The sequence below is a fragment of the Belonocnema kinseyi genome, chromosome 6 (genome assembly GCF_010883055.1).
Source record: "Belonocnema kinseyi isolate 2016_QV_RU_SX_M_011 chromosome 6, B_treatae_v1, whole genome shotgun sequence".
NCBI classification, from domain to species: domain Eukaryota; kingdom Metazoa; phylum Arthropoda; class Insecta; order Hymenoptera; family Cynipidae; genus Belonocnema; species Belonocnema kinseyi.
The window spans coordinates 139,443,440-139,468,932 of NC_046662.1; the positions used below are offsets into that span (position 1 = coordinate 139,443,440).

At 35.4% G+C, this 25,493-nt stretch overlaps 1 protein-coding gene across 7 annotated transcripts in view; it reads right to left on the reverse strand.

Moving 5' to 3' along the window:
- Positions 1–25,493, reverse strand: part of LOC117174095 — a 298,870-nt gene that overhangs the window by 48,185 nt on the left and 225,192 nt on the right. For all 7 annotated transcript variants that reach the window (XM_033362825.1, XM_033362821.1, XM_033362819.1 and 4 more), the window contains one exon: positions 22,618–22,751. In XM_033362825.1, the coding sequence (XP_033218716.1) occupies positions 22,618–22,751 (134 nt within the window). The remainder of the gene's footprint in view (positions 1–22,617; positions 22,752–25,493) is intronic.

Here is a 25,493-nt window from a genome sequence, read left to right on the forward strand (position 1 = left end):
CTCTTCAGGTTAGGGAACAAGTAATAGTCGCTGGGGGCCAGGTCTGGTGAATACGGTGGCTGAGGAACCAATTCGAAGCCGATTTCATACAATTTTGCTTGTTCAACTAAGCATGAATGAACTGGCGCATTGTCGTGATGATAAAGCGGGTTTTTCTTCTTCAAATGCGGTCATTTTTCGGCGATTTCGATTTTCAATCGATCCAATAATGATGAATAGTATGCTCCGGTTATGTTTTTACCTTTTTCAAGATAGTTTACGAATATTATGCCATGTGCATCCCAAAATACGGAGGCCATAACCTTTCCGACCCATTGTTGCGTTTTTGGACGCTTCGGAGCACTTTGGCCCGGTGGAACCCACTGTTTTGCCTGTTGCGTTGACTCAGGAGTGTAGTAGTGGATCCAGGTTTCATCCATGGTTATGAATCGGCGCAAAAACTCGGTCAGCTTACGCGAAAATAATGTCAAATTCTGCTGGGAAGTTGTCGCACGAATTCTTTTTTGGTCCACTGTGAGAAAACGCGGCACCCATCGCGCGCAGAGCTTCTTCATGCCCAAAACTGAATGCACGATATTGCCCACATGTTCCAATGATATGCCTACAGCATTAGCTACCTCTCTCAGTTTCACTTTGGGGTCATTCACCATTATATCATCGATTTTTTCGACATTTTCTGTCGATGCAGAGTCCGGGTAATACTTACCCAGCTTAGCCTTGGTCTCGGATATCGTTTTCTTGCGAAGATAGTAGTGTTTGATCAAAACTCGAAACTCAGATTTTTCCATATTAAAAAAACTCGGAGGTTAGTCGCTTCTCAGTGCTGTAACTTGTAAATGCGTAAACATAAATGGCTGAAGTTTTGACAGGCGTCATTTGAAAGATCAAGCTCGACGAAAATGGTTCACATTAGTGAATACTAATGCCATCTCTTAGAATTTTCAGGTACTTATCAGACTGCCTAGTATTTTATGTTTCGTTAAATGGGTTGCCCGTGTTCTTTTCCCGATTGAATTTTAATTTTATTTATGAGAAGCTTTTGTAATTGCAGTTATTAGCTTTCATTAAGCTCAACAATACCTTTGCAAATTTATGGTGAACTATTGTTTCGTTCGTCAATTTGTCCTAAACTATCCGTAATATTATTTAATTAAATTCCTTTATTTTTTAAACGAACCCATTCATCTTTCTTATCACTTTCCGATATCTCATTGATTTTTTGAGATTCCGTTTATGATTTTTTTCTGATTGGTTACTTTGTTATTTTCCCAAAGGTTACAATCCCTATCTTTGTATTCGTCCCCAAAATTGTTATCATGGTAGAGTTTTCCTCAATTATTCTTCTTACTCCTTATCCTAATTCTAGACTTGTCTAGATCAAATGAGCTTTGTGTACTTGTCTCTTCGTTAGTGTCTTTTGTATGGATAATCTCTAGGGGTTAGAATTTGTTGCTCGTGGGGATGCTTATTAGGCTGGGGATATCCTTCGTAGGATTTATTACAGGAATTTAGGAATTTTTTGGTTTTGTTGAGGATTGATAGGTAATAGGGGAGTTCCGTTATCTTCTACTGTCAAGCTGTTTTTGTTAAGTTCCATTGTAATTTTGATATTAATGTTACCGTCGAATTTTTGTTTTATATCTAGAATTCTATTTTCTTCTTTTTTAATTACGGGTTTGTCCTTAATAGTTTCACTTTTAATTTCCTAATTAACTTTTACTTTCATGTTAGGTTTATTTTCGGTTTTATTTTCAGATATTGTGGTCGTATGATTGTGGGCACGCTTCCATGTGGTAGCGGTAGGGGGGACAACCTGGTAGGCCTCAAGTTTCTGAGTCGTAATCTAGGGTCATCCGTAGGGCATTTAGCATATCCGTACCTAAGATACCTACGGATTTTAATAGACCCCGCACTAAATGTATGGGAAAATGGCTTTCGGTGGATTTAGCTGAAACTTTGTAATTTTTAAGGTTATAAGGGCCGGATGAAATATCCATAAAAAAATTCAAAAAATGGACAGTTTTAGTGCTATTCGGAGCTAAGCGCTCAAGATCAGTGAATAAAACGAATTACAATAGATTTTGTTACAAAAGCGATGTCAACATAGAAATCACGGTTCAGATCGTGGTCTGTTATATTTTCGCCTACACCGTTGACTCATATAGCGCGCTTCTCAAAACGATCAAACGCTAAGCGCCCAAGATTTGAACTTGACTAAGTCATTACTTTTTTAAAGACAGAAATGGTATCAAAAGTAACATTAGTAACTAGTGTTTACATCGATAATAACAGTGTACCCTTCGCCAGATGGCCGAGCGCTAAGAGCCCATGATCAACGAATAAAACCAATCCTAGGAAGTTTAGCTACACAAGCGATGTCTGTATACGAAACACGCATCAAGAAGTGGTCAGTAACATGTTTAGCCAAACCAATGAGAATATGAGTCAACACCGTTGACTCATATAGCGCGCTTCTCAGAACGGGCAACGCTAAGGGCAGAAGATTTGAACTTGACTAAGAAATCACTTTTTCAAAGACCTTTCACAAAAGAAATGACAGACAAACATACCGTCGTCGATGGAAATAATGAGTGAATGCTGCATGATGAACGACTGTCACTTTTTAAAGCAAAAAGCGAACGACTTCAGAATGAACGACGAACTGGAAGTAGGCCTAATGACTAAAAAAGTTGAAACCTCGGCATTCACTTATTATTATATTAAAAATATATGGATGGAGTTAATTGCTATGTGTGCGATAGAGTCTACCAACCAGGACAAATGGCTCGAATTGATGAAAATAATAATCCTGATAGGAAAAATATTACAATTTTTAGACACCTTCAACTGCGAAGACCACCACTTGAAGTCGCCGATGAGAGTAGGTTATGTCTCAATTGCAATCAATCGATTCGCAATGAGATAGAGGAGCTCCAACGTGACCCAGGCTGTTTAAGACTGAATGTTCTTACACAAACAGGCAGGCAAACGTGCATGTTCTGTAATGTTGATGTTAATACTCCAAGGCTTTCAATTGAATGTAGAGTTAACGCTTTTATTGTCATGGACATTTTCATTCCAGAAGAAACAAGAGCATGCTTAAATCATTTGGATGAACATGGTTTCATCTTAGGCCCCTTGCTTCCTGGACCAGAAGCGAATATAGGATTTCGGGACAGCAGTTACTTCTGTTTTTGCAGCAACTTCGTAACGAAGCAAATGGTCATGCGGCCGGGACGTTTAATAATGAGGATAGTTTCACTGATGAAGAGTTTGAAGCTATATTCCTCTTATAGCAAAGGAACAATTTAGAAAATTGTATGCATTTTGTGATCCTATTCCGCAGTTACACGAACAAGGTGCCAGATACGTGAGGAAAAAAGATCTGCTGACTTTCCTTTGCGAAATGCGTCAAGGTGTTTCTGATAATTTCTGAAAGTGATTTTTCATTATTCGAGCCGGCAAGCTGCAAACATGGCCATTTCTACTGTAAGAGAGTCTTTAATGCAGCGATTTGAGCCTGGTAACATTGGATTTAATGCGATAAGCCGAGAGGAATTCATTGAAAGACACGTGACATCATTCGCCAATGAACTTTATAATCCACAACCAGAAATTCCCAGAGCTATTGCTATCATCGATGGAACTTATGCCTACATGCAGAAGAGCAGTAACTTTCGCGTACTTCGACAGTCATTCTGCAAACATAAAGGACGTCACTTGGTTAAACCTGCTCTCATTGTTGCTCCAGACGGATATATACTTGAAATACAAGGAACATATTTTTTTGACTCGCGAAACAATGACGCACAAATGCTCATTAACGAATTTGAAAGAGATGTGCAAGGTATGAGAGAATTTTTCAACATTGATGATATTTTTATAGAGGACCGTGGATATAGAGATGCCCAATCACTTTTAGAACGCTGAGGAATTGTGTCCAAGATACCACCATTTCTTCAACAAGGACAGAGTCAATTGGTAACGGAAGAAGCAAACGAAGCTCGGCTAACAACGAAATCTAGATGGATATTGGAATCCAGAAATGGCCAAATAGAGTCGATTTTCAAATTCTTCGAGAAAAACATTCCGATGACTCATGTACACAATCTAAGGGACTTCTTTCGTATTGCTGATGCCACAATTAATCGATACCATTCTGCTATCGAGATGCAAGGCGCTACAGCAGAGCTTGCAAGAGAATATATAGCGAGAGCTCGTGAGCCAAATATTGTGCAAGCACGCGTAGAAGTGGACAATATGCGCTACGGAAATGCAAATTGGAATCGCCTGCATGAACTTCAAGTACCACAATTTCCTCGCCTTACATTGGAAGAAATACGCGACATAACAATTGGCGTGTATCAAGTAGAACTTGCCCCATCTTACGTTCAGGACAAGCGGCATTTCTGTCTTTAAAGAAGTGATTAATTAGTCAAGTTAAAATCTTGGGCGCTTAGCATTTGATCGTTTTGAGAAGCGCGCTATATGAGTCAACGGTGTAGGTGAAAATATGACAGACCACGATCTGAATCGTGATTTCTATGTTGACATCGCTTTTGTAACAAAATCTATTGTAATTCGTTTTATTCACTGATCTTGAGCGCTTAGCGTCGCATAGCGCTAAAACTATCCACTTTTTTGTATTTTTTTTACGGATATTTCATCCAGCACTTATAACCTTAAAAATTACAAAGTTTCAACTAAATCCACCAAAAGCCATTTTCCCATACATTTAGTGCGGGGTCCTTTGGGACTAGCTTGAACATGAGGTGTTTCATTTGATTCCCGATTATCCCGGTAACAAGCGCTGAATTCAGAAAAATTCAGAATTTGTATTCCTGTGAATACACGATTTTTCCTCCGTTTAAAAATCCCTTAACGGGAGCAGAAAAAGTGCAAATCCTATTTCTCCCAATCGACTTATTAAACTTTAAGGAAAGCATTTATTTCACCTATTTTTCATTATTAAACTTTTTTATAACTTATAAATTGGAAAAATATTCAAATTTGTATTTATTTATATTTTAATTGGTGAGAATTAAAATTTCAGAATTTACATTCCACACGAAGAAATTAAAACAACTTATTACTCATATTTTGTGAACTTCTTTGAAGGAATTAAATAAAATCAAAATATGAACACTTCTGAGGAATAAAAAATATCTCTGTGAGGTGCGTTACGGGTACAATTAGAAGGAATTAAATATATTGAAAACACATTCTCTTTGGGAGATTAGAAAACAGTGTGGCGGTCGCTATGGAAACAGAAGTGAATAATTTTAGAAGTTATCTTATTCTTATTGTGGCATTTTATACAGATGGAAAAATCGCGCATTGAAAATAACAGAATAATCTTCACTTTTACGCTGAAATTTCAAAATATTATTTTTTCTCTATTCTACGCTTATTACCGGGATGATTGGAATTACCGCTTGTCCCATTATATCTATCGTTTCTCCGTTCGCGACCATTAATTTGCGTGAGACTGGTTTGAGAATTGAAATTTTTTAATTCTGGATTTTATCCAGCAATTCCTTGGCAGCGTACGAGTGTGTGGCGCCTGTATCTACCAAGATTGAGAATAATTTATTTTTTAATTTTGTCCTTAAATGGAAACGCGTTTCTATTTTTGATTCTAATACCCGACCCTCCAGTTTCCTTGGTTGTATGCATAGTGAGGGCATTCTTTCTTAAAGTGGCCTAGTAGATTACAATAACAATTTGAATTATTCGTTCTTTTATTCGCGTTTGTATTTGAATCGTACTTTTTGTCTGGACTCGGGGTTCCTTTATCTTGTGAATCATTATGCTTATCATTACCCGATTTTTTTATTTTTTTGCCCTTAATTTGGTTTTTGGGAATTTTGTTTATTACTGTTCTTATTATTTCCCGAACTATTAGCGGCTTTTTCTATTGGGAATTCAATTGTTGGGTTATTTTGACCCTGGATTGGAAACAAGGTGCAAATCTAGGTCGGAAATTTGAAACAAAATTTTGTTTATATTGGTTTGTAAATGTTAGGAATGGACATCCGAGTGATGAAAATCGAAATCGATTGTTGTACGGCTTTTCACCCTTAAAGTTTTGATTTTGGTTTTCTTTTTATTTATTACTTTGCCCATTTTTGTTTTCCTTTATGTCTTTACTATTTTCAGAATTATCTTTACCTCCGTTAACGTTATTATGCTTTTGTTCATTTTTGTCCTTGGTTGTTGGTTCTGTAATTTGTAAAACTTGAACTGTGATTTAGACTTGTCTAGCTCAGTTTCCCATTCTTCGCCTAAATCTTCTAATTGCTCGAAAGTTTCAAAATCATTTCTCTTGATGTCAATTTTGTATTCGATGCGAAGGTTTTTGTAAGATCTGCGCACTTCCCTTTCGCAATTTTTTTCTAGGATACAACTTAGTGAAAAGTTTTCTAATTCTAATCAAGTAAGAATGGATATCTTGGTTTCTTTTTTGGTTACAAAATTAAATTTTTTGTTTTATTTCTTTCGAGAACCTTTCATCTATTTGAGCATTTCTAAAATCTTAAGTGAAATCCGATAAAGATCTCCAGGAATTTTTATTTATTTTGCACCAATCTTTTGCATCTTCGACTAGTAACGCGTCTAAATTTTCTAGAATATCGCGATTGTTGATTTTATAACCCCTTTTAAATCTTTTTAGTTCTTCGAGGAAATGCGCGAGGCAATCGTCTTTAGTATTTCGAAATTTGATAGGCCAATTACTCATAATTTGAAACGACGTTTGGATCATACCGAATGGAAAACAAGTGGCTTCAAATGTTTAGTTATTAATTTGATTATCGGATTCATAGTCGTTACCTGTATTATTATTGTGTATTCGTTAATGTCTGTTTGGCCTGTTAGATGTTGTGGAGAGTATACGTATTCTGTTTTGTCTTGAACTAATTATGTCCTTTAATGGTTCACTGTCATCGGAGTTTTGTAATCTTGAGTTATTATCTTTTAATTCGCTGCGGTTTTCGATATTATTATAAGGGATTTGTCGAGGTTCTTGTAATTTTTCTCTTAAGTTAAATTGGACATATTATTGGTTTCTAAATTCATTAAACTCTACACTTTCTAGAAGCTCGTCGGTTTCTAAAATGAACCATGTATTGTTTTCCGTAAAAAAATCACATTCAAAAGTTTCGTTTATTCTTGGTCTAATATTGTTTAAAGTTTGTGTTTTCGGTTGGAATGCCGCGGCACCTTCCAAATCTAGACTGCCATTGTCGTTTTCCACGGAGTCAGTTTTCGGAATTGTTACTTTAATTTTCCCTAATCTTAATTCCATATATTTTAAAATCAAATTAGTATTTGCATAGGAAGGGCACCGTATATATTTGGCCGATGCATCATATATATTTTAACTTTTTTTTAGTATAACATTTTAATGAGAATTTAAGTTTGATATTTAATTAATTCTCGAGTTCGAAAACATGTTTATTTTCTTTGTAGGACTCTTTGTTCTACAGATACGGTGCGTGATCTTGCTGCGAGTCGTGAGGGTACGGGCTGTGCATGCGAACTCGCTAACGCTTTCGTACTTTTCTTCATGTTTGGCGAATATTTTCAGCAAAATGTAAAACATCATGGGTACAAAAGAATTACCATTTGTATCATTTTGCATATATACACACAACAAAAATCATTTTGCGAATAACTTAAGGCATAGTAGTTAGTGTCAGGCAAAAATTCATAGCCAGTCAGGTTATTTGAGCATATAAATCATGTTATAAAAATATATCATTTCGTTGGTACGTATGAATTGGAGGACGTTTATTTTGAGTTTGGCAAGGCAATGGTATCAATAGTATGCGGAGAGAAAGGAAAATCGTACATAATTGATAGTAAGAGTCAAGAGTAGAGATTTTAAATTTTTAGTTATGTCTCTTTTTCTCGGCAGTTTTAGGATTTTATGACGATAAGTTGCATGTATTTTTGTTGGGCGCCAGGTAAAGCAGGGTTGCTTACCAAGGACCCGGTAACAAGCGTTGAATTCAGAAAAATTAAGAATTTGTATTCCTATCAATACGCGATTTTGACTCCGTCTAAAAATCCCCCAACGGTAACAGAAAAAGTGCAAATCCTATTCCTCCCAATCGACTTATTAAAATTAAACGAAAGCATTTATTTAACCTATTTTCATTTTTAAAACTTTTTATAACTTATAAATTCGAAAAATATTCGAATTTATATTTATTTATATTTTAATCATTTATTTAAACGTCTTATAAAAAGCAACAAAGAAATGTATGCAAATGTGTGAATTTAAATAATTTTAACTCTAGAAAGACAGAGATAAATTGGTCAGAATTAAAATTTCAGAATTTACATTCCGCATGCAGGAATTAAAACAACTTATTACACATATTTTGTGAACTTATTAGAAGGAATTAAATAAAATAAAAATATGAACACTTCTGAAGAATAAAAAATATCTCTGTGAGGTGCGTTACCGGTACAATTAGAAGGAATTAAATATATTGAACACACGTTCTCTTTGGGAGAACAGAAAACTGTTTGGGGGTCGCTATGGAAATAGAAGTGAATCAGTTTAGGAGGCATCTTATTCTTATTGCGACATTTTAGGCAGACAAAAAAATCGCGCATTCAAAATAATAGAATAATCTTCACTTTTGCGCTGAAATCTGAAAATATTAAGTTTTCTCTATTCTACGCTTATTACCGGGGAGGGAAGTAGGCGGTGGACGCCGAGAGAAAAAGGTTCAACCCAAAATAAAAAGATGCGAGGTAAAAGTAATTAGCGGTTTTATTACCATTTACAGTGGCTCAGAACCGGTTATTTGGAACCGGCCCTTAATTGTCGAAAGTCGATTCCGGAACAGGCTCTCCAATCGGTTCTTTAGTTCTCTTCTGCTCTCTATACAAAACTGATGCGTGACTTCTGACTACGCGCGACGGCACGAAGGAGTAGGACGACCCAGTGCTCGTACCGAGTGCCCGAACTCTTCTACGCATGCGTCGAGCTCGGTCTCTGATTCGTTGCTGTTCGCGCGCAATTTGAAATGCTAAAAAATAACATTTTTCTTGTTTATTATGAATAATCTAATTTTAAATTATATAAATGTTTATTAGACCGATATTAATGAATCTTGATAAAAATAGCAATTTATTAAGTGCATACTGTGTATATAAAAAATATCCTTTGGTACTCACTTGTATGCATACACAGTATGCACTTAATAAATTTTTATTTTTATCAAGATTCATTAATGTCGGTCGAATAAACATTTATATAAGTTAAAATGACATTGTTCATAATAATCAATAAAAATATTATTTTTTAGCATTTCAAATTGCGCGCGAACAGCAACGAATCTGAAAATGAGCACGACGCATGCGTAGAAGAGTTCGGGGCACTCGTTACGAGCGCTGGGACGAGCATGTTGTGTACATACGATTGTAGAGTCTACATCCGACACATGCGCATTCTGATGCACACTAAAGAAGAAGTAAGTTCTTTCCTTTTTTCACTTACACTCTTTCGTGATTAGGAGTGAGAAAATGAGATAAGTTACTTCAAACAAGTACAAACCACTGCGTATGCCCGCCCGATTACCGTATGACTCGCGGTCCCACATAAATAATTGCTTTATTTTAAAAAAGCTGTACATTTTAATGATAATACATTAAATTGTTAGATATTAAATATCTATTAATAATTATTATGAAGATAAAAATATTATAAAAATAACGATTATTATATAATAATAATTATTGTAATTATTATTATTGAGAATGAAAAATTCTATCGACAAAAGGGAAAAATATAAAAAAATGGGAATTGTTTGAACAATTGAAAAATGCCTTAAACGAGAAATAGTATACTATATTATACTAATGCTACCTTATCATAATTAGTAGGAAAATTAAAAAGTAATCGTTATTAATATTATTATTATGTAGAACGGCAAATGCTTTTGACATGTCGTACTGTAACCATTATTTCTAAATTGATTTATAAGCATAGAAAACTCATGGTTCTTGGCAGTGGGATAATAAGAGTTTTGCAAAGTTGATAGCTGCTTTGTTAAAATTTTTGTGAAGAAGTTTGAGGCCCACTTGGGACGGGATTCCTGAACAACGACTGAGCTGACACTTATTCTATTTCTTGAGAAAACTTCTTTGTATTAATAATGGGTATAAATAAGAAGGTGGAGTACTGTTGGTAGTTTGAGGTTCATCTGCATCCTGTTCATATCATTTAATATCACAAATTTCAATTTGAAAATAAGAACATGAATTTTGTAGATATTTGTATTTTACCTTCTATGGTTACTGAAAATGTATAGAATAGTATATAGTATAGTATAATTTTTAAATAAACGCGGGCATTTTGAATAGTGGGGGAATAATGGAACCGGAACCGAAGAACCGGTTACCACTTCCGGTTCTTCGATTCCTTGGAACCTTCGCATACCGTTTAAATCGTGCAACCGAGAACCTGTTCTCGCCGAGCATTACCCATCCCTAGGGCAGACGAGCAAAGACTGACTATGGGGCGCGTTGTCGCTCGGGAGTTCAGGTCCCATCGGGGAGTTCCATTTCCTCTCAGGCGAGGCCGAGTCTAACCAATGATTAACAATTCTGTTACACAAAATATTTTTAATTATTTCCTGAAATTTTTAAAATGTGCGTAAAAGACTTTTAAGCAAAACTTTAAAAATAATTAAAACGACTTCCGTTTCCGGCATGAAGGTGTAAAGTAGTGGGAATTGTTGATGCTGAGTTTTTCTGATATTGTGGTGAAATTTGAGGTGAGTGGATTGTGGAAGTGTGTAGAAGTGTGTGGATATGAGAGATCTAATTGAGGGATTGTACGATTCCAAAGGGGAGGTAGATATTTTGGAAGATTGAGACAGATTTGTGTGGAAGTTTGTTGGAGATTAGTGACAGGGTGGGAAGACTGTGTTGACGGATTGGTAGTAGCAGGGATGGTTAGCGACAAAGAAAGGCGAGACAGGTACCAGACAGCGACGGTAGAGGCAGGGAAGTATAGAAGGCGGGAAAGTTTAAATTTGAATCATGGCTAACGGAGCGAGTATCTCCGCGGAAGAAACAGAGTTAGAGCAGGAAGTATTCAGTACGCCGAAAGAAGCATTTATCAAAAGGAAGAGAGGGGAGAGGGAAAGCAGGGAAGAGAAGGAAGATATCGGGGCGAGTGTAAAATACTAGAAAATGTTTAGATCGCCGCCGAAAAAGCAAAGATTGGTAGGGAAAAGCGATGACAGTAAAGGTGCTGACGGTAACGGAGATGAAAATGAAGTGTCGATGAAAGAAGAAAGATGAAAGGAAATTCGAGAAGTGATGATAGAGGTAATGGGGATTTATGAAGAAAAGCAGGAGAAAGGGGGAGAGGAATTAAAGCAGGAAATTAGGCAGGAAATGGCTGAATTTAAAAAGAAATAAAAAAATGGGAAGAAATCAGGGAAAAGTCAGAAAATAAGATGGAGTCATTGGAGCAAAAGCTAGAGAAGCAGGAAGAAGTTAATAATTCAAAGGTAGAGGAGATTAGAGGGGCGATTGAGGAATCAAAATACAATAAATGGTATAAGATGATAGCAAAGGAAGGGGTGCCAAAGTATTTAGAAAAGGGATGGGGAGAGAGAAAGTGGACCAGAATAAAAAGATTTAGACAGGGAAACGAGGTAAGGGAGGGGATGTACTGGGAAAAAGAAGAGAACAGAAAGTGTAGAATATGTGAATGGGAGGAGGAAACATGGGAGCATGTTGGAGGGTTGGAGGGTGCTAGAGGATCGAATGAGAGAGAATGAAAGAATGCATGTGAAAAAGGTAAATGGAGGTATAAAAAAATGAAAGAAAAAGGAAACGGAAGTCGCTTAGATTAGAAGCGTGAAAATTGTAAGTAATGGTAAAGTAAAAGTTAATAAGACTAAGATGCATTGGCATAAACAATTCTTATGGCAAAATATTAAAATTTCAGATTTTTTCAAATTAGGATTTCCTTCAATCGCCAGAACGACTTCAGGTATTTCTTAAAATAATAAATATTCAATAATATTTGATAGAATATAACATTAATTTTTTATTAAACATTGAATTTTTATCAACAAATTGGATAACCGAATTCAAAATTTTGGCCCTTTCACACAGAAATTTTTTGTTTTTGCACTGAAAATGTTTTAAGCTATTGGATGAATGACTGCTAGTCACAAAAATATTAGAAAAGTAAACAATAACAATGGTTATAAATAATTCTCGTGATAAAATATTCAAATTTAATGTTTTATCAAATTTTAATTTTCTTTAATCGCTAGAATGGCTACTGATATTCCTGAAAAATGTATCTTTTATAATATTTAGTAAAATATAAGAACTTAAATCTTTATAAACAATTTAGATAAACAAATTCCAAATTTTGGCAGTTTCACTTAGAAAAAGTCGGCGTTTCAATCGCAATAGATTGAAAATGAATCATAACACTGCATGCTAAGATTCACTCAATATAAAATCTTTTGACAAGAACCCACCGACTTGATAGGCAAACCCCTAAGTTTGCAGAGATTCATATCAGAAGACGGGATTTGAAATGTTTCCAAGTCAGTTGGCTCTGTACTTATTAATTTATGCAGAATGTACGCAAATATTTCCACCAACTCCAAGTATATCCCTGTAATTTCTGTTGTTATATCAGGGTCTGCAAAAAACCTTCTTGCGGTATTCCCGTCATTGGATGTGCCTGAGCCTTGTTTGACTGCATCTACAGTCGGTTAAATAAGAGCGTGGTCACGATTACTAGCGATCGGTAAATGCGAATGCTGTAATTTTTGTTCATATAGAGGTTAGTATAGTCCTTCATGCTTTCTGAAAGAGAATCAGCTGACTGTTCTTTTTAATACGAACCGAGCAGTTTTCCAAAATGCGGGTCGCATACGCTTCGCGCTTCGAAGCAGTTTTTGTGTGCTCGCGCCCTAAAGGTCCCAAAATGATCCAAGCGGCTACTGCGAAATATATGGAAAAGTCAAAACAGTGTGTAAGTAAGTGGGTGAATCGTTTCAAAGAGGTGAAAAATGTCGATGATTTCCCAAATCGCGGTTCAGTCCAAAGTATGCCTCGAAGATGCCAAGCCATTATTGACGCTGAAGGTATTTAGACCTGCTATTAATGTATTTGCATGAAAGTTTTCGATCAAATAAAACAATATTTGAAAGAATTTTCGTATTGAGTCTTTTCATTTTCTCACCACAGTGACCACGCTCTTATTTCACCGACTGTATTACCAACCCTGTCTTCTGATGTAAAGCTTTGCAAATTCGAGTCTTCGCCCTATTTTGCAAATCTTTATATACATCCGTATCTACTCACAATTTCTTAAAATCGAGTCGATAGGCTATATGTAAAAGATTTTTCATAAAGTGAATCCTAGCATGTAGTGTTGACAATCCATAATCATATGACTTGATATCTATAACTTTGCCTTTGACTCTATCTAAGTTATTCATCTCTTTAGGTGTAGCTTGACAAATGTTGCAAGTCATAGATGATAAAGTTCCAGAAAACGCCTGGCAAACTTTTTGGTCGAGCATCGTCAACATCATATCAGTTTTTATCACAAAAGTACCGGAATCGTTCTTTATTATTGTGGGCTTCATTTCATCGATTTCTTTTTGAAGTGATGATATTACTGAATTGGTTTTTTCTGCTTTTTTTGCGAATCCATATAGTATTTGCCTACTATATGATGTTGACGAAGTATTAGGATTTTACCATACTAAATAATATACCAAATTCTTTAAGTGAAATCGCAGTGGTACCATTGAAACCGTGAAGATACTATTATCCACCATATCTGAATCATGTTTCTTTTTCTTGTACGTGCTTTGGCTTGAAGAACCATCACAACCATATTTCACAATTAACTTCAATTTATGAGGTGTCCTTATATCCGTAAATGGAAGAGAAATATCACGATTTTTAAAAATCCGAGATATCGTATGATCTAAGAAAGATTCTAAACCGATTGTAAAACACTTTTTTGTTACCTTCATCGAATCTGGATAACATTTTTCTTTAGATTTTGCCAAATTGTCGTATGCTGGGTAAATATCAGCATTTTTCTTTTTTTCCTGCATATGGATCATGTGATACTGACTTTTGGACAAATAAGCTTCCTCTATTAACGCCAAAGCTTCTTCGGATGTGTAAGGAATCGGTAAATCATTCATAATTTCATTTTTCATCCTGAGTTAGGCCTTCCGCATTTGTCATTACTTTCAGGTAGAAATCCCAGATAAAATATGTGTTCAACCAACCTGTGAACTTGTTGAAATAAGCTTTACTAAATGCTGAACTCTGCCCATTCCTTTTAAAATGAGGGATAAGATCATGATTAAATTTGTTTTTAACCTTTTCCAGTTGTTTATCGCTTAAATTAAATTCTCTTTTTAAATACTGCGCCAAATCTTCCACACCTTCATTGGAATTCGAAATTAAAAAATCGGATAGGGTCTTTTTGAGAACTTTTAATGCATCCATTTTGTATTAATGGAACACCATTTATTAGGCAAATATTAAACCCAATAAATTTTTTTACAATCGGCTAAAATTATTTAGTACTTACATCTATTATTAACACAAAATCCCAGAATTAGAAAACGAAACAAATAAATAAAACAAATATAATGTAATGCAGAAAAGAATACAACTGTGAAAAAAACTCTTAGTCCAATGCACATATTACTGAAAGGGAATATTTAAACTAGTGAAAGTTATTAAAAGAAAAGATAACTTTGAACACCATGGTGCCTAAAAATCGCAAGGACTGGAAATGAAAAAAAAAACAAGTTGAACGTACAATACAAAAAGAAAACGCCAATGCATAGCGAACGCGATCAAAAGGTAAAGTAGGAGTCTCGGATTCAGCGTGTTTTGCCTTTGGTCTTACGCAGATGACGCATTTAGATATAATCGCTCGTATAAGTTTGAGCAAGGAAATAATCCAGAATCTTTCCCTTAAATGGCTCATTATTACGTTGGCTCCTATGTGCCCTAACTTTTCATGTATTTCCTGTACAAGCATAAAGACAATGGCATGCTTACTATCTGAAATGATGGGACAGAAAAACTTAGAATCATCAACGCGGTTAAAAATCTTTGTTTTCAATAAGCGCACGTTATCTTCGTTCAAGAATGTTTTAAATGGTGTTAATTTACTTTGAAGAGCACCATTAAAAATTTGCTCTTGCAAGTACTTTAAGAGTTTAATTTCTGCTACTCTTATCTCATCATGTTTTAAAAATAATTTTGAGTGTTCCTTTTTTATAAAACGAGACAGTTTTAGATTCGATTTTTTAAATTCGCTCTACGAAATAAGAAATTTACAGTTTTTCAAAAAACGCTGTGTCCAAGCCAAGCATCTAATCAGTTTCGTATACGATGAAAAATAATCACTCACCTTAAAATCTGATTTTTCTAAATTCACGATATGCACCAAGGCTCCTTTTTTCAACTCGTTCCTCACCTCCTCTTCATTGAATTCATGTTTTATTGTAGACCAGTCGGGTTCCGCGCCATAAAGCCATCGAGGTCCTAACCACCATTTCGATTCGACCAGTTTCGATGGACTGCAACCCCGTGATGAGGGATCGGCAGGGTTCAAATGGCCCGGCACGTAACGCCAGTCTTCTATTGCACTGAGCGATCTTATTTCTTTTACCCGATTCCAACTAAATGTTCTCCATTGTAAGTCGCGCTTTATTCATGCTTATACCGTCGTAGAATCGGTCCAATACGTGACTTTATTAACTTTTCGAGTTAAGGACTGAACTGCAGCACCTGTCAGTCTTACCGCTATCGTAGAGACCATTAGCTCAAGACGCGGAATAGTTGCCTTTTCAGGTGCAACTCGAGATTCAGCATTCAGAAGTACGACAGACACCGTATTTTCAAATTCAACTTTCGCAAAAACTACCGCAGCATAAGCGGAACCGCTCGCGTCTCCAAAAATATGCAGCGATAAGTCCCCTTTACCGAGATATCGCGTCATTTGTATTTGTTTTGAAACTGATAAATCATTTAGCCAAGTCAACAAATTTTCTTTCTGAATGCTTTTTATCCCCGTGTCCCAATCGATCTTTTCCTCCCACAGCTCTTGAAGCAGTAACTTAGACTGCAGGGAAACAAGGCATGTTATACCTATTGGATCCAAAATGCGATGTGTTGCGGATAAGATGGCTCTTTTTGTAACTTTTTCGGGAATATTTATATCTAAAGCACCTAGATTAATAGATAAGCTGTCCTTTTTCATGTTCCACAAAATTCCTAGAACAAGCGCCGTTTCATTTTCCGTCACGTGCTCCGAGCTCTTCCAACCGCGCAGATCAAATCCACCCGACAGCATCAGTTCTGTGGATTCCCGAATAAAAAGGTTTAATTCAGCGTGTGATTCTAGACTTGTCACGCAATTATCGGCATAAAAGGCCCTTTTTAATTTCTCTACAGTGCCTATACTCCAATATGTGTCTGTGTTTTTATTTGCCTTATCGTATGCCGTATTTAAAAGTAAAATGAGAACCACTGCTAATAAAAATGGACTGCAAGCAAGACCAGAAACTACGCGACAGTGTCGAAAAGTTATAATTTATCCATTTTTCACCCACAAAAAACGTAGATAATCTCAATCAGCTTCACTGAGACTTATTTGTAAAAAAGCTTTTCGGATATCAGAAATTACGCCGATTTCACCTTCACGAAATCTGTTTAAAGACGCCGGGATTAATTCTATCAAATTGGGGCCTTACTGAAAACAGTTGAAATAAGAGCGTGATCTTCCACCCATGGTAATTTAACTTCGTATCGACCCTTATTATCAATTTTTGCGGTTTTAATTAAAAAATGTAAAGTTTGCTCATCCGTTACTGATTTCTCTAACTTTTTAATCGGATCTGTGTTACCAATAATATTTAGATTCCACAAATCGGATAGATTGGCCTCTCGTTGGAACATTGAAGTAATCATCACAGCTGAGTCAGTTTTAATAAGTCACCCACTTTCAACTTTTCCGTCAAATAATTCGTTTTATAAGAGTCATGCGATTCCGGCTCCTTCGCAAACATCGTCGTCATCTTCAGCGGCAAATAGAAGGTTATTATATACTTCATGAGCCTTGTCCAGTTTGGCCATCTTTGCTTCCACGAGCAGAAACACGACGTTTTTTACTTCGCGAGTGCTATCCTCTGCCGAAAATGCCGCATCAAAAGCCGTAAGTGCATTGGTAAAAGACCTCCTCAGAGCCCTTTTTTGTTTTTTCGCCGCATCCATAATTATATCTCTTGCAGAACTCGACGCGAAACTGCAGCTCAACACAAAGGTTATGGCACAATAAAATACCACTCTATCCAGCGTTCCACACAGTTTTATACACGTTTCACAAATTCCAGTCCTGTCACGGTCGTCATAATGAATAAAAATCGAAAGGACTGGAAATAAAAAAAATTGAACGTACAATACTCTGTTTACAAGCCACGTCCAGAAACCTTCGCTCGCTGGTACTCTCCACGACCGAATACTTCTTAAAATCGTCTTTTCAACTCTTCGGCCCAATTCGGCCCCTCACTCTTAACTCTGACGCTCTCCTCAATATCGCGTGTTTAATTCAAACAAAGCAATCAAAAGACGAGTCACACGCGTCTCTCAATTACAACACCATGGCTACGGAAATGAATTCTATTTATAAATTATTGATTTGAAGGAACCAGATTTTTTTACGCGAAATTGACAAAATTTGGAATTTGTTTATATAAATTATTTATAAAGATTTGAATTGTTATATTTTACTAAATATTATAAAAGATACATTTTTCAGGAATATCAGTAGCTGTTCTAGCGATTAAAGAAAATTAAAATTTGATACAACCTTAAATTTGAATATTTTATCACGAGAATTATTTATAACAATTGTTATTGTTAATTTTTCTGATATCTTGGTGACTAGCAGTCATTCATCAATTTGAAAAAATCTGAAATTTTAATATTTTGCCATAAGAAGTGTTTATAACAATGTTTATTATAAAATTTTAAATCATTCTTGTAATTATATATCATTCCTGCATTAATATGAATTACTTTCAGTAAACATAAATTTTGTTTACCGATAATAAGACTATTTGCTAATTTGTTCATAAAATTTGTTTATAACAAATAAATGGACTAATGAGCAAATTATTTGTATTCTATGAGTCCCTAAACATTCAATAAAGAAAATATAAAGTTTACCTAATCAGTTATTAAAGCGTAAAGAATTGTTATGTAAATTATTTCAGTTTTTCCATACTTTGAGTGAAAAAATTATTAATAAACAAGTAGAAGAGACAAAATTTCAGAGCGTCAAACGCTTCAGAATTCAATGAACTTTAATTAAAAAAAAAAAACAACTTAAAAATCGGACCAAAATTGAAAGCTCCGGACATTTTTAAATGAAAAAAGTGTATTTCCTACCATTATGTGGCGGCTCCTCCAGAGGGTCCAAAATATTATTATATTTATTTTTAGGCAATACTTCACCTTTAAAAACTTGTTTTTTCTTAGAATAGCTTTATTATGTTTTTAAAGATAATATGAAAGTGATACTTTACAGCAGCGAGGTGTTTGTGTGTGTGAATGGTGGTGGGGGGAGGGCATGCAAACCTAAATGATACGGTTTGTTACGGCAAGAAAGGTCGAGCATAATGTTATGCAATATGTTAACGCTTCGCATAGTGTTATTATTTCTGATTAAAGACACTAATGGTAAATATTATAAAGACAACAATGCATTTTGCACGATCTCTTTAATTACCCTTCCTGTATATAATGATAAAATTGATTACATTATATCTAAAATTCGACTATAAATTCAATTTTAAAGTCAAGCTCAATTATCTCGCCTTAAACTGTTCATGACTAGAAATATAATCAAATAATCTTGCAATGCAGGCTCAAATAACATTTTACAAGTAGCACTTATACTCAATGTAACATAATATATTTTTCTGAATTAATCTACACATTTGGAGTTTTTAGGATTTAAAATTCGCGCGCCGATCCGTCGGGCGTAAGCGTAAAGGTAAATTGCTGCTCTAGGCTATCATTGGATGTGGCATTCTCACAACTCTTGCAACTTATACGTAATTGCCAGCGTATGGCTGACAGTCAACCCATTTCTATCTAGGGACATTTTCTCCGTGGCGTAAGTATCTAACAGTCGGCACCTCTACAAAGCGATGGCGAAAAACGATATCACGCTCCCAAATAACTTCCATATAGATACAGCTTTAGCAATGAAAAAGTCAACCTAAGCGGCAATGTCAATTATGTAACTTTTTAATTTGTAGGGCAATCTACTCTTATTTAGAAAGTACCAGGAAGTAGGTATATTTCATGTTCGAAAAAAAGTATAACACGTGTGGTACTTGCCAAGTTTCGGTGCATTTTTCAGAAGAAGAGAAAAGCGATTTTTCAAATCTCCATTTCAAATATGTCCCGTTGACTCATATTTCAACTTAAAGGGTTTTTTTAGCCTCATATTCTGGAAATATATACAACTATATTTTCCTATACGTAGCTCCATACTGGCCAAAAGGACTCTTTTTATGCAGACTCTCACAAATATTTTTCAGGATTATTGAATGATTTAGCTGTAAGTGATTTATGCCATTTAATACGAATGATACGATATTTCTAATTCCTTTGCATCAGTTCACGATCTTTTTCGTTGGGTGTGTCACTAGGTTTAACCCTTCTACTTATATGGTTGCGCTTGTGGGTAATCGAAAATATTTAAATATTTCTACAAAAAACGTCCATGAATCAATTTCCGTTTAGTTAAAACACTTTTTTCAAAAATAGTGTTTCTTTAATAATTTGCTGAAAAAAGACGCTACTAACGTGAGAGAATTAGATCCACATAGTATCTCTTCCGTAGCATGCAACAAAAACTTTTTAAAAACCCAGCAAGATGGGCATTTAACTTTCAGTAGCAGTTGTTAGGCGTTATCCGTCTCTAACTAAGAATTTTGGCTGAGTGGTAGCGCCATACTGTGGAAACCTGAGGAAAAAAGGCTACGACGCAAGTGGCAACATACTACTGAAGCGATTATGCATGCGCTTGAAGTCAACATCAGCAGAAGTGGAGACTAGTATCTCATAATTGGTTCTATTTTGTTATGAAAAAATATATATTACTAATAATTTATAATAAATAATAAAAGTATTATTAGTAAACATGTATTATTAGAGTAGTTTTGCAGTAAATTATTAAAAAAAACCATCATTTTAGACTAAGCTGCCTTAACTAAACATAATTTAATTCAGGAACGTATTTTGTGGACATATTTAAATATTATCATGTACACACAAGCGTAACCATCCAGGTATAAGAGTTCAGCCTAGTAACACAACCGAAGAAAAAGAGCATAAACTTTTACAAAATATCTTATTATTGTAAATTGAGAGAATATACTAATTCTATTTACAAAAAATATGGAGATATCACTTACAGCATAATGATTCGATAATCATGAAAAATATTAGTAGGAGTTTGCATAAAAAGGGCCCTTTTAACTGGTATGGAGCTATGTATAGGAAAATATAAAAGTAGAGATTCCCGGAATTTAAAGAAAAAAATCCCTTTAAGTTTAAATATTAGTCAATGGGACACTTTTAAAATTGAAAGTTCGAAAAATCGGTTTTTCTGAAAAACGCATCTAGACCTTCATGGTATAAAAGACCTATAAAAAGAATTAATTAACAATTTTTTTACACCTTAAAAACACTTTAGATAACAAAACTTCTTCAGTTTTAAAGTAAAATTGTGACTTTACGTAACTTTATTTGCCACCAGATTTTTTTCTTCAAAAAATGATTTTCGAAATCAAATGACATATTGCACTAAATGAATTTGTACAGGGGAAATGATTCTGCTGATAATTGTGGAAGCAGCATTGAAATATGTAGAAAAATCACTTTTTTCGAAGTTTTAAGCTTAAAATTATTTCTGCTAACGGAAGATATCGTTTTAAAAATCTGCAAAAAGCCACAGAAGAATATTCTTATACGCAGAATAAGATATTTCCTATCCTGATAGCAAAACTAAAAAAGTTATTTTTTCGCCTTATCCTACTGTACAATGTATCCCTTTTCCTATCCACATCCCTCAATTATTACCCTTGTCATATAAATTTCTTGAAAGCGAAAAGTATAAGGAGGCTTAAACTGAACAAAACTTACACATTTTCCTAAAGATATTTGGCTAATCGTGTAAGAATAATTTTAATGTTATTCCTTATTAATATGACCACATAAATTAAGTTCAAACTTGATAAACAATTAGAAAGCTTGTTAAAAAGAGATATTTCGGGCTCTAGTCGTGTAAGAAATTACGAATTTTGTCGACGTTTCGTGAACATTGCACCGCACTTCTTAAGGGTTGAACTGAAACTGAGGTAACAGGTTATGGTGTTCTTATGTCTACTATCTACGATGCCTGTGATTGGTCAGATGCCCCACCGTGGGGACTAGCCGAACCTGATTGGCTAATCCAGGCTTTTTTTAAAATTGGCTTATTTAGGATTGGCAAATCAGGTTAATATGGACAATGGATATAACACCAATTCGAATTGGCTTTCCGTTCTCAAGGATTAAAAAAAGAAAGACTGGATTGGCCAATTAGGTATGATGGTCATCAGGTGTAGGCGGACAATACACAAGTATATGTCCGCTCCAAGCGCGAAGTTCTAGAATCCAGTACCACCATATTTTTGATGGTATTGAAATTCACAGCGAGATGTAATAAGGTTGCGAGCTCTTGTTATAAAATCTGCTAAATCCATTATTTTGCCTATCAACAACTTTAAAGGCGTTTGCTTGTTCATTGGTGCTACCCCTTTCGAATATTTATATACGACATATGAACCCTGCCAAAGTGGCATTTTGAAGGATAGAAGAATACAGTGTGTGCCAAATGCGAGTCTCTGATTCACATGAGAAATAAAAGACTATGATCATCTTACAGACAGCTTTCATGAATCTGGCTGGTTGCAAATTAATCATTAGTAGGAAGAGCAACTTTATTTTTTATCTTCCTCGGTCCTCTTGCAGGGCGCTCCTGAATATTTATATGATCAAATGTCATTTACAACGAGATCCGATAGAAAGCTATACGTTTCGCGAGTAAACACAGCAAAAACCTTTTTCAAATACAAGTATTTGGATAATACATCTGCTGGATAAATTTAACTCTTGTCTTTATCCAAAACTTTAATGTTATAAAATAAATTTTATAATATTTCCATAAAATTGCTCATTTTTAAAAGCCTTATTTCTAAATTAATTTGAGTCTAAATTAAAATTTAGTCAGACTTCAATATGATATGCTAAGGTACCACAATTTACATTCTTCCCCAATTTTCCGATAATGATTTTGAAAGCGATATGAAAAAATATAAGAGATATAAGCTGTAACTCGCCCTTTGGGTTCATAATGTATGTCCGCCTTCTATGTACATATCCTTCTTGTTAGGAACTCAATGAATCTTTGTTATTATATATAATATTTTATGTTTATCTTGGTTTCGTTATTCTTACCGCATATAAATTAGCCGATGTCACATGATCGGTCACGGCTGATATGTGACCCCATAAGTAGGGAGGCAAATTTGTAGGTGGTCCTGGTTTAACAGGCGCCAAGGTGCCAACAGAACCCACCTGCGCCAATGCTGCTGTAAAAAGTAACACATTCAATAATTTTGTAACGTTCACCAAACAACTTTTGTTATGATATACAGGGTGGATATGCTCCAAAGCGCTACTCAGGCCCCGGGTTAGGCGTAATTTTTTAATACATATTAGTTCTGCTTAGACTATGAAATGCGCAGTGTTGATGGCCCTTACGATAACCGCGTAATACCCGACACATAGTGGAGTGAAGAAAGTGTCAGTAGGCAAATCAATTTTCAGCCCACAATTCTCATCTGCTTTGCATTTTTTTTTATTTAAAACTAAGGGTTCTCGATCTATGCTCGCCCTGGCGGACCGAAGGAACCGAATGGAGCCTCTAAAAATTATCCGTAAAGACCCCATTGGATTCTCATTCGGTTCCTTTTAAAAAAACTCGAAAAAACAGCAAAATCAACTTTTAAATTGTTGAAATTCGGATTCTACGTTAAAATTCCTCATAAAAGGTCATGGAATAATCGCAATAGTTTTTTTTTTGCAACAATAAAAAGTTCAATAAAATATAAGACGTATAACGCCTGTTGACTGCTACACTTCAAACGCATCGCCTGTAAGTAACAGTCAACAGGCGTTATACGTCTTATAGTTTTTTAACTTTTTACCGTTGCAAAAAAAAACTATTGCAATTATTCTGTGACCTTCTGTAGGGAACTTTAACGTAGAATCCGAATTTCAACAATTTAAAAGTTGATTTTGCTGTTTTTTTTTTGAGTTTTTAAAAAAGGAACCGAATATAGACCCAATAAGGTCTTCACGGATACTTTGTAGAAGCTCCATTCGGTTCCTCCAGTTCGCCAGGGGTTAGCTTCACCACACCTATTGTTCCGAAACCAGAGTTATAAGCAATATCGGCATCATACGAAAATTAAGAGCTAAAGAGGATTCTAGGTCTCAAATTTAAGGCCCAACAATTTTTTAAAATAAAAAAATGGCTCGCAAATTGACATAAAGCATATAGGACATCCTAGTTTAATACTTCTTAGAAGATCCTATTATTCTTTATGACAATACTGTGTCAATAATAAATGATTGATTCTAAATAATCTTTTAGTTCCTGTTTTTAGATGTTTTTATCGATTGCACATTTTTGTAACTTATGTTCAATATCTTACGTGTTATTATTGCACTTGCACCTTAGAATTAACGATTTTCGAAAAAAGGTATTCTTAAATTCTAGCTTTACTTGAAAGAAAAAATTTTGAAACCTTTTCTACATATACTTCTATCTCCTAGTTTTATTTATATATTTTTATTTTCTAATAGTGGATTATCCTTGTCATAGAACCTTTTATTCTTAGAGGTACATAGATACTTTCATAGTAATACACACACACACACATATATATATATATATATATATGCGGCTAGGAACAAAGTATCTGCAACGAACATGTTTGCCGTCCCGGTAGTACTCTATTTATTTGGAGTATTTCCATGGCCGAAGAACGAGATCAGATCCCTTGATATCGGGACAAGAAAAGTTATCCACATAAACAAAAGCATGCATCTTAAGTCTTCCGTTCCGCGACTGTACATCTCACGCCGTCATGGTGGTCGCGGAATATTGAGTCTTGAATGTCTTCGCAACAGGATTATTCTAGGTACAGCACATAGAGTTGCAAATGAAAGAGGCCCTCTTCTTAAAATGGTCAGGAATCACGAAGAAGTGGGCAAAGGAGCGTTTCTGTACAAAGCAGCGGACAAGTCTGCTGAAACACTCGGACTTGACTTCAGTATTAGTGGTGAGCAAAATGCATCAAATCTTATCTGTCTCGAGTACTCACTCCTGAAAGCCCGGATTAAGAAAGCACAAGAGAAACACTTTCGTGAACAGCTCCTCGATAAGAGGATGCACGGTGGCGACGGCTGAAGTCTGGTACGGAGGGTTTCATTAAGCTCACATACTATCTAGTTGTCCAACTCACGCGGGAACGACCTACATTCAAAGGCACAATGCGGCACTAAGAGTGCTTTATTACCATCTTTGTCACTCTTACGGCATTAACCTTAATATCGCTCCTCTAAATGCTCCTAGGGAAATCGAGTCAATTGTCGGGAGTGGGAAGTGCCGCATATACTGGAACTTTATACTCTCGACAATTGTTTATGTTGCTCACTCGAAGCCTGACATGGTTCTTCTTGACTCCGAGAAGCGAACCATGTTCGTTATCGAATTTTCAGCACCAACTGACAAAAACATCATAACCAAGGAGAAAAAGAAAAGAACGATTGTACTCGGAATATTCTGTTAAACTAATCGTCCTTATAATCGGCGCTCTTGGAGGTGCCAAGCTTTCATTTGCTAAAGGCCTAAAAAGCATCCCTGCGTGTCAACAATATGCTAAAACACTTGCGGGAAAATTGCAGAAAGCGGTAGTATTTGGGTCGCTCCGTGTTCTTAGGGTGCACGAGGCTTTTGCTGGATCGTCGTATTGATTTCTTTACAGACTGCAACCACCGATCTCACGGTCGTGAGACGTGGTTGTGGCTGAAATTTTATCACGATTTCGCTGGGAGCGGGTGCAATTTTTCAGATTAGCACCCGCTCCCGATGAAATCCTGCGTTTGTCCATATGACAAATTTTTAATTCTATATATATTTAAAATTATATATATTAATTTATAAATGAAACCCTCTGTACCAGACTTCAATCCGGGCGATTTAAGGAAAGCAAACGTTAGCTCACAAGACATTGACTGATCCTTCACATTTCTGTGGAAGATGC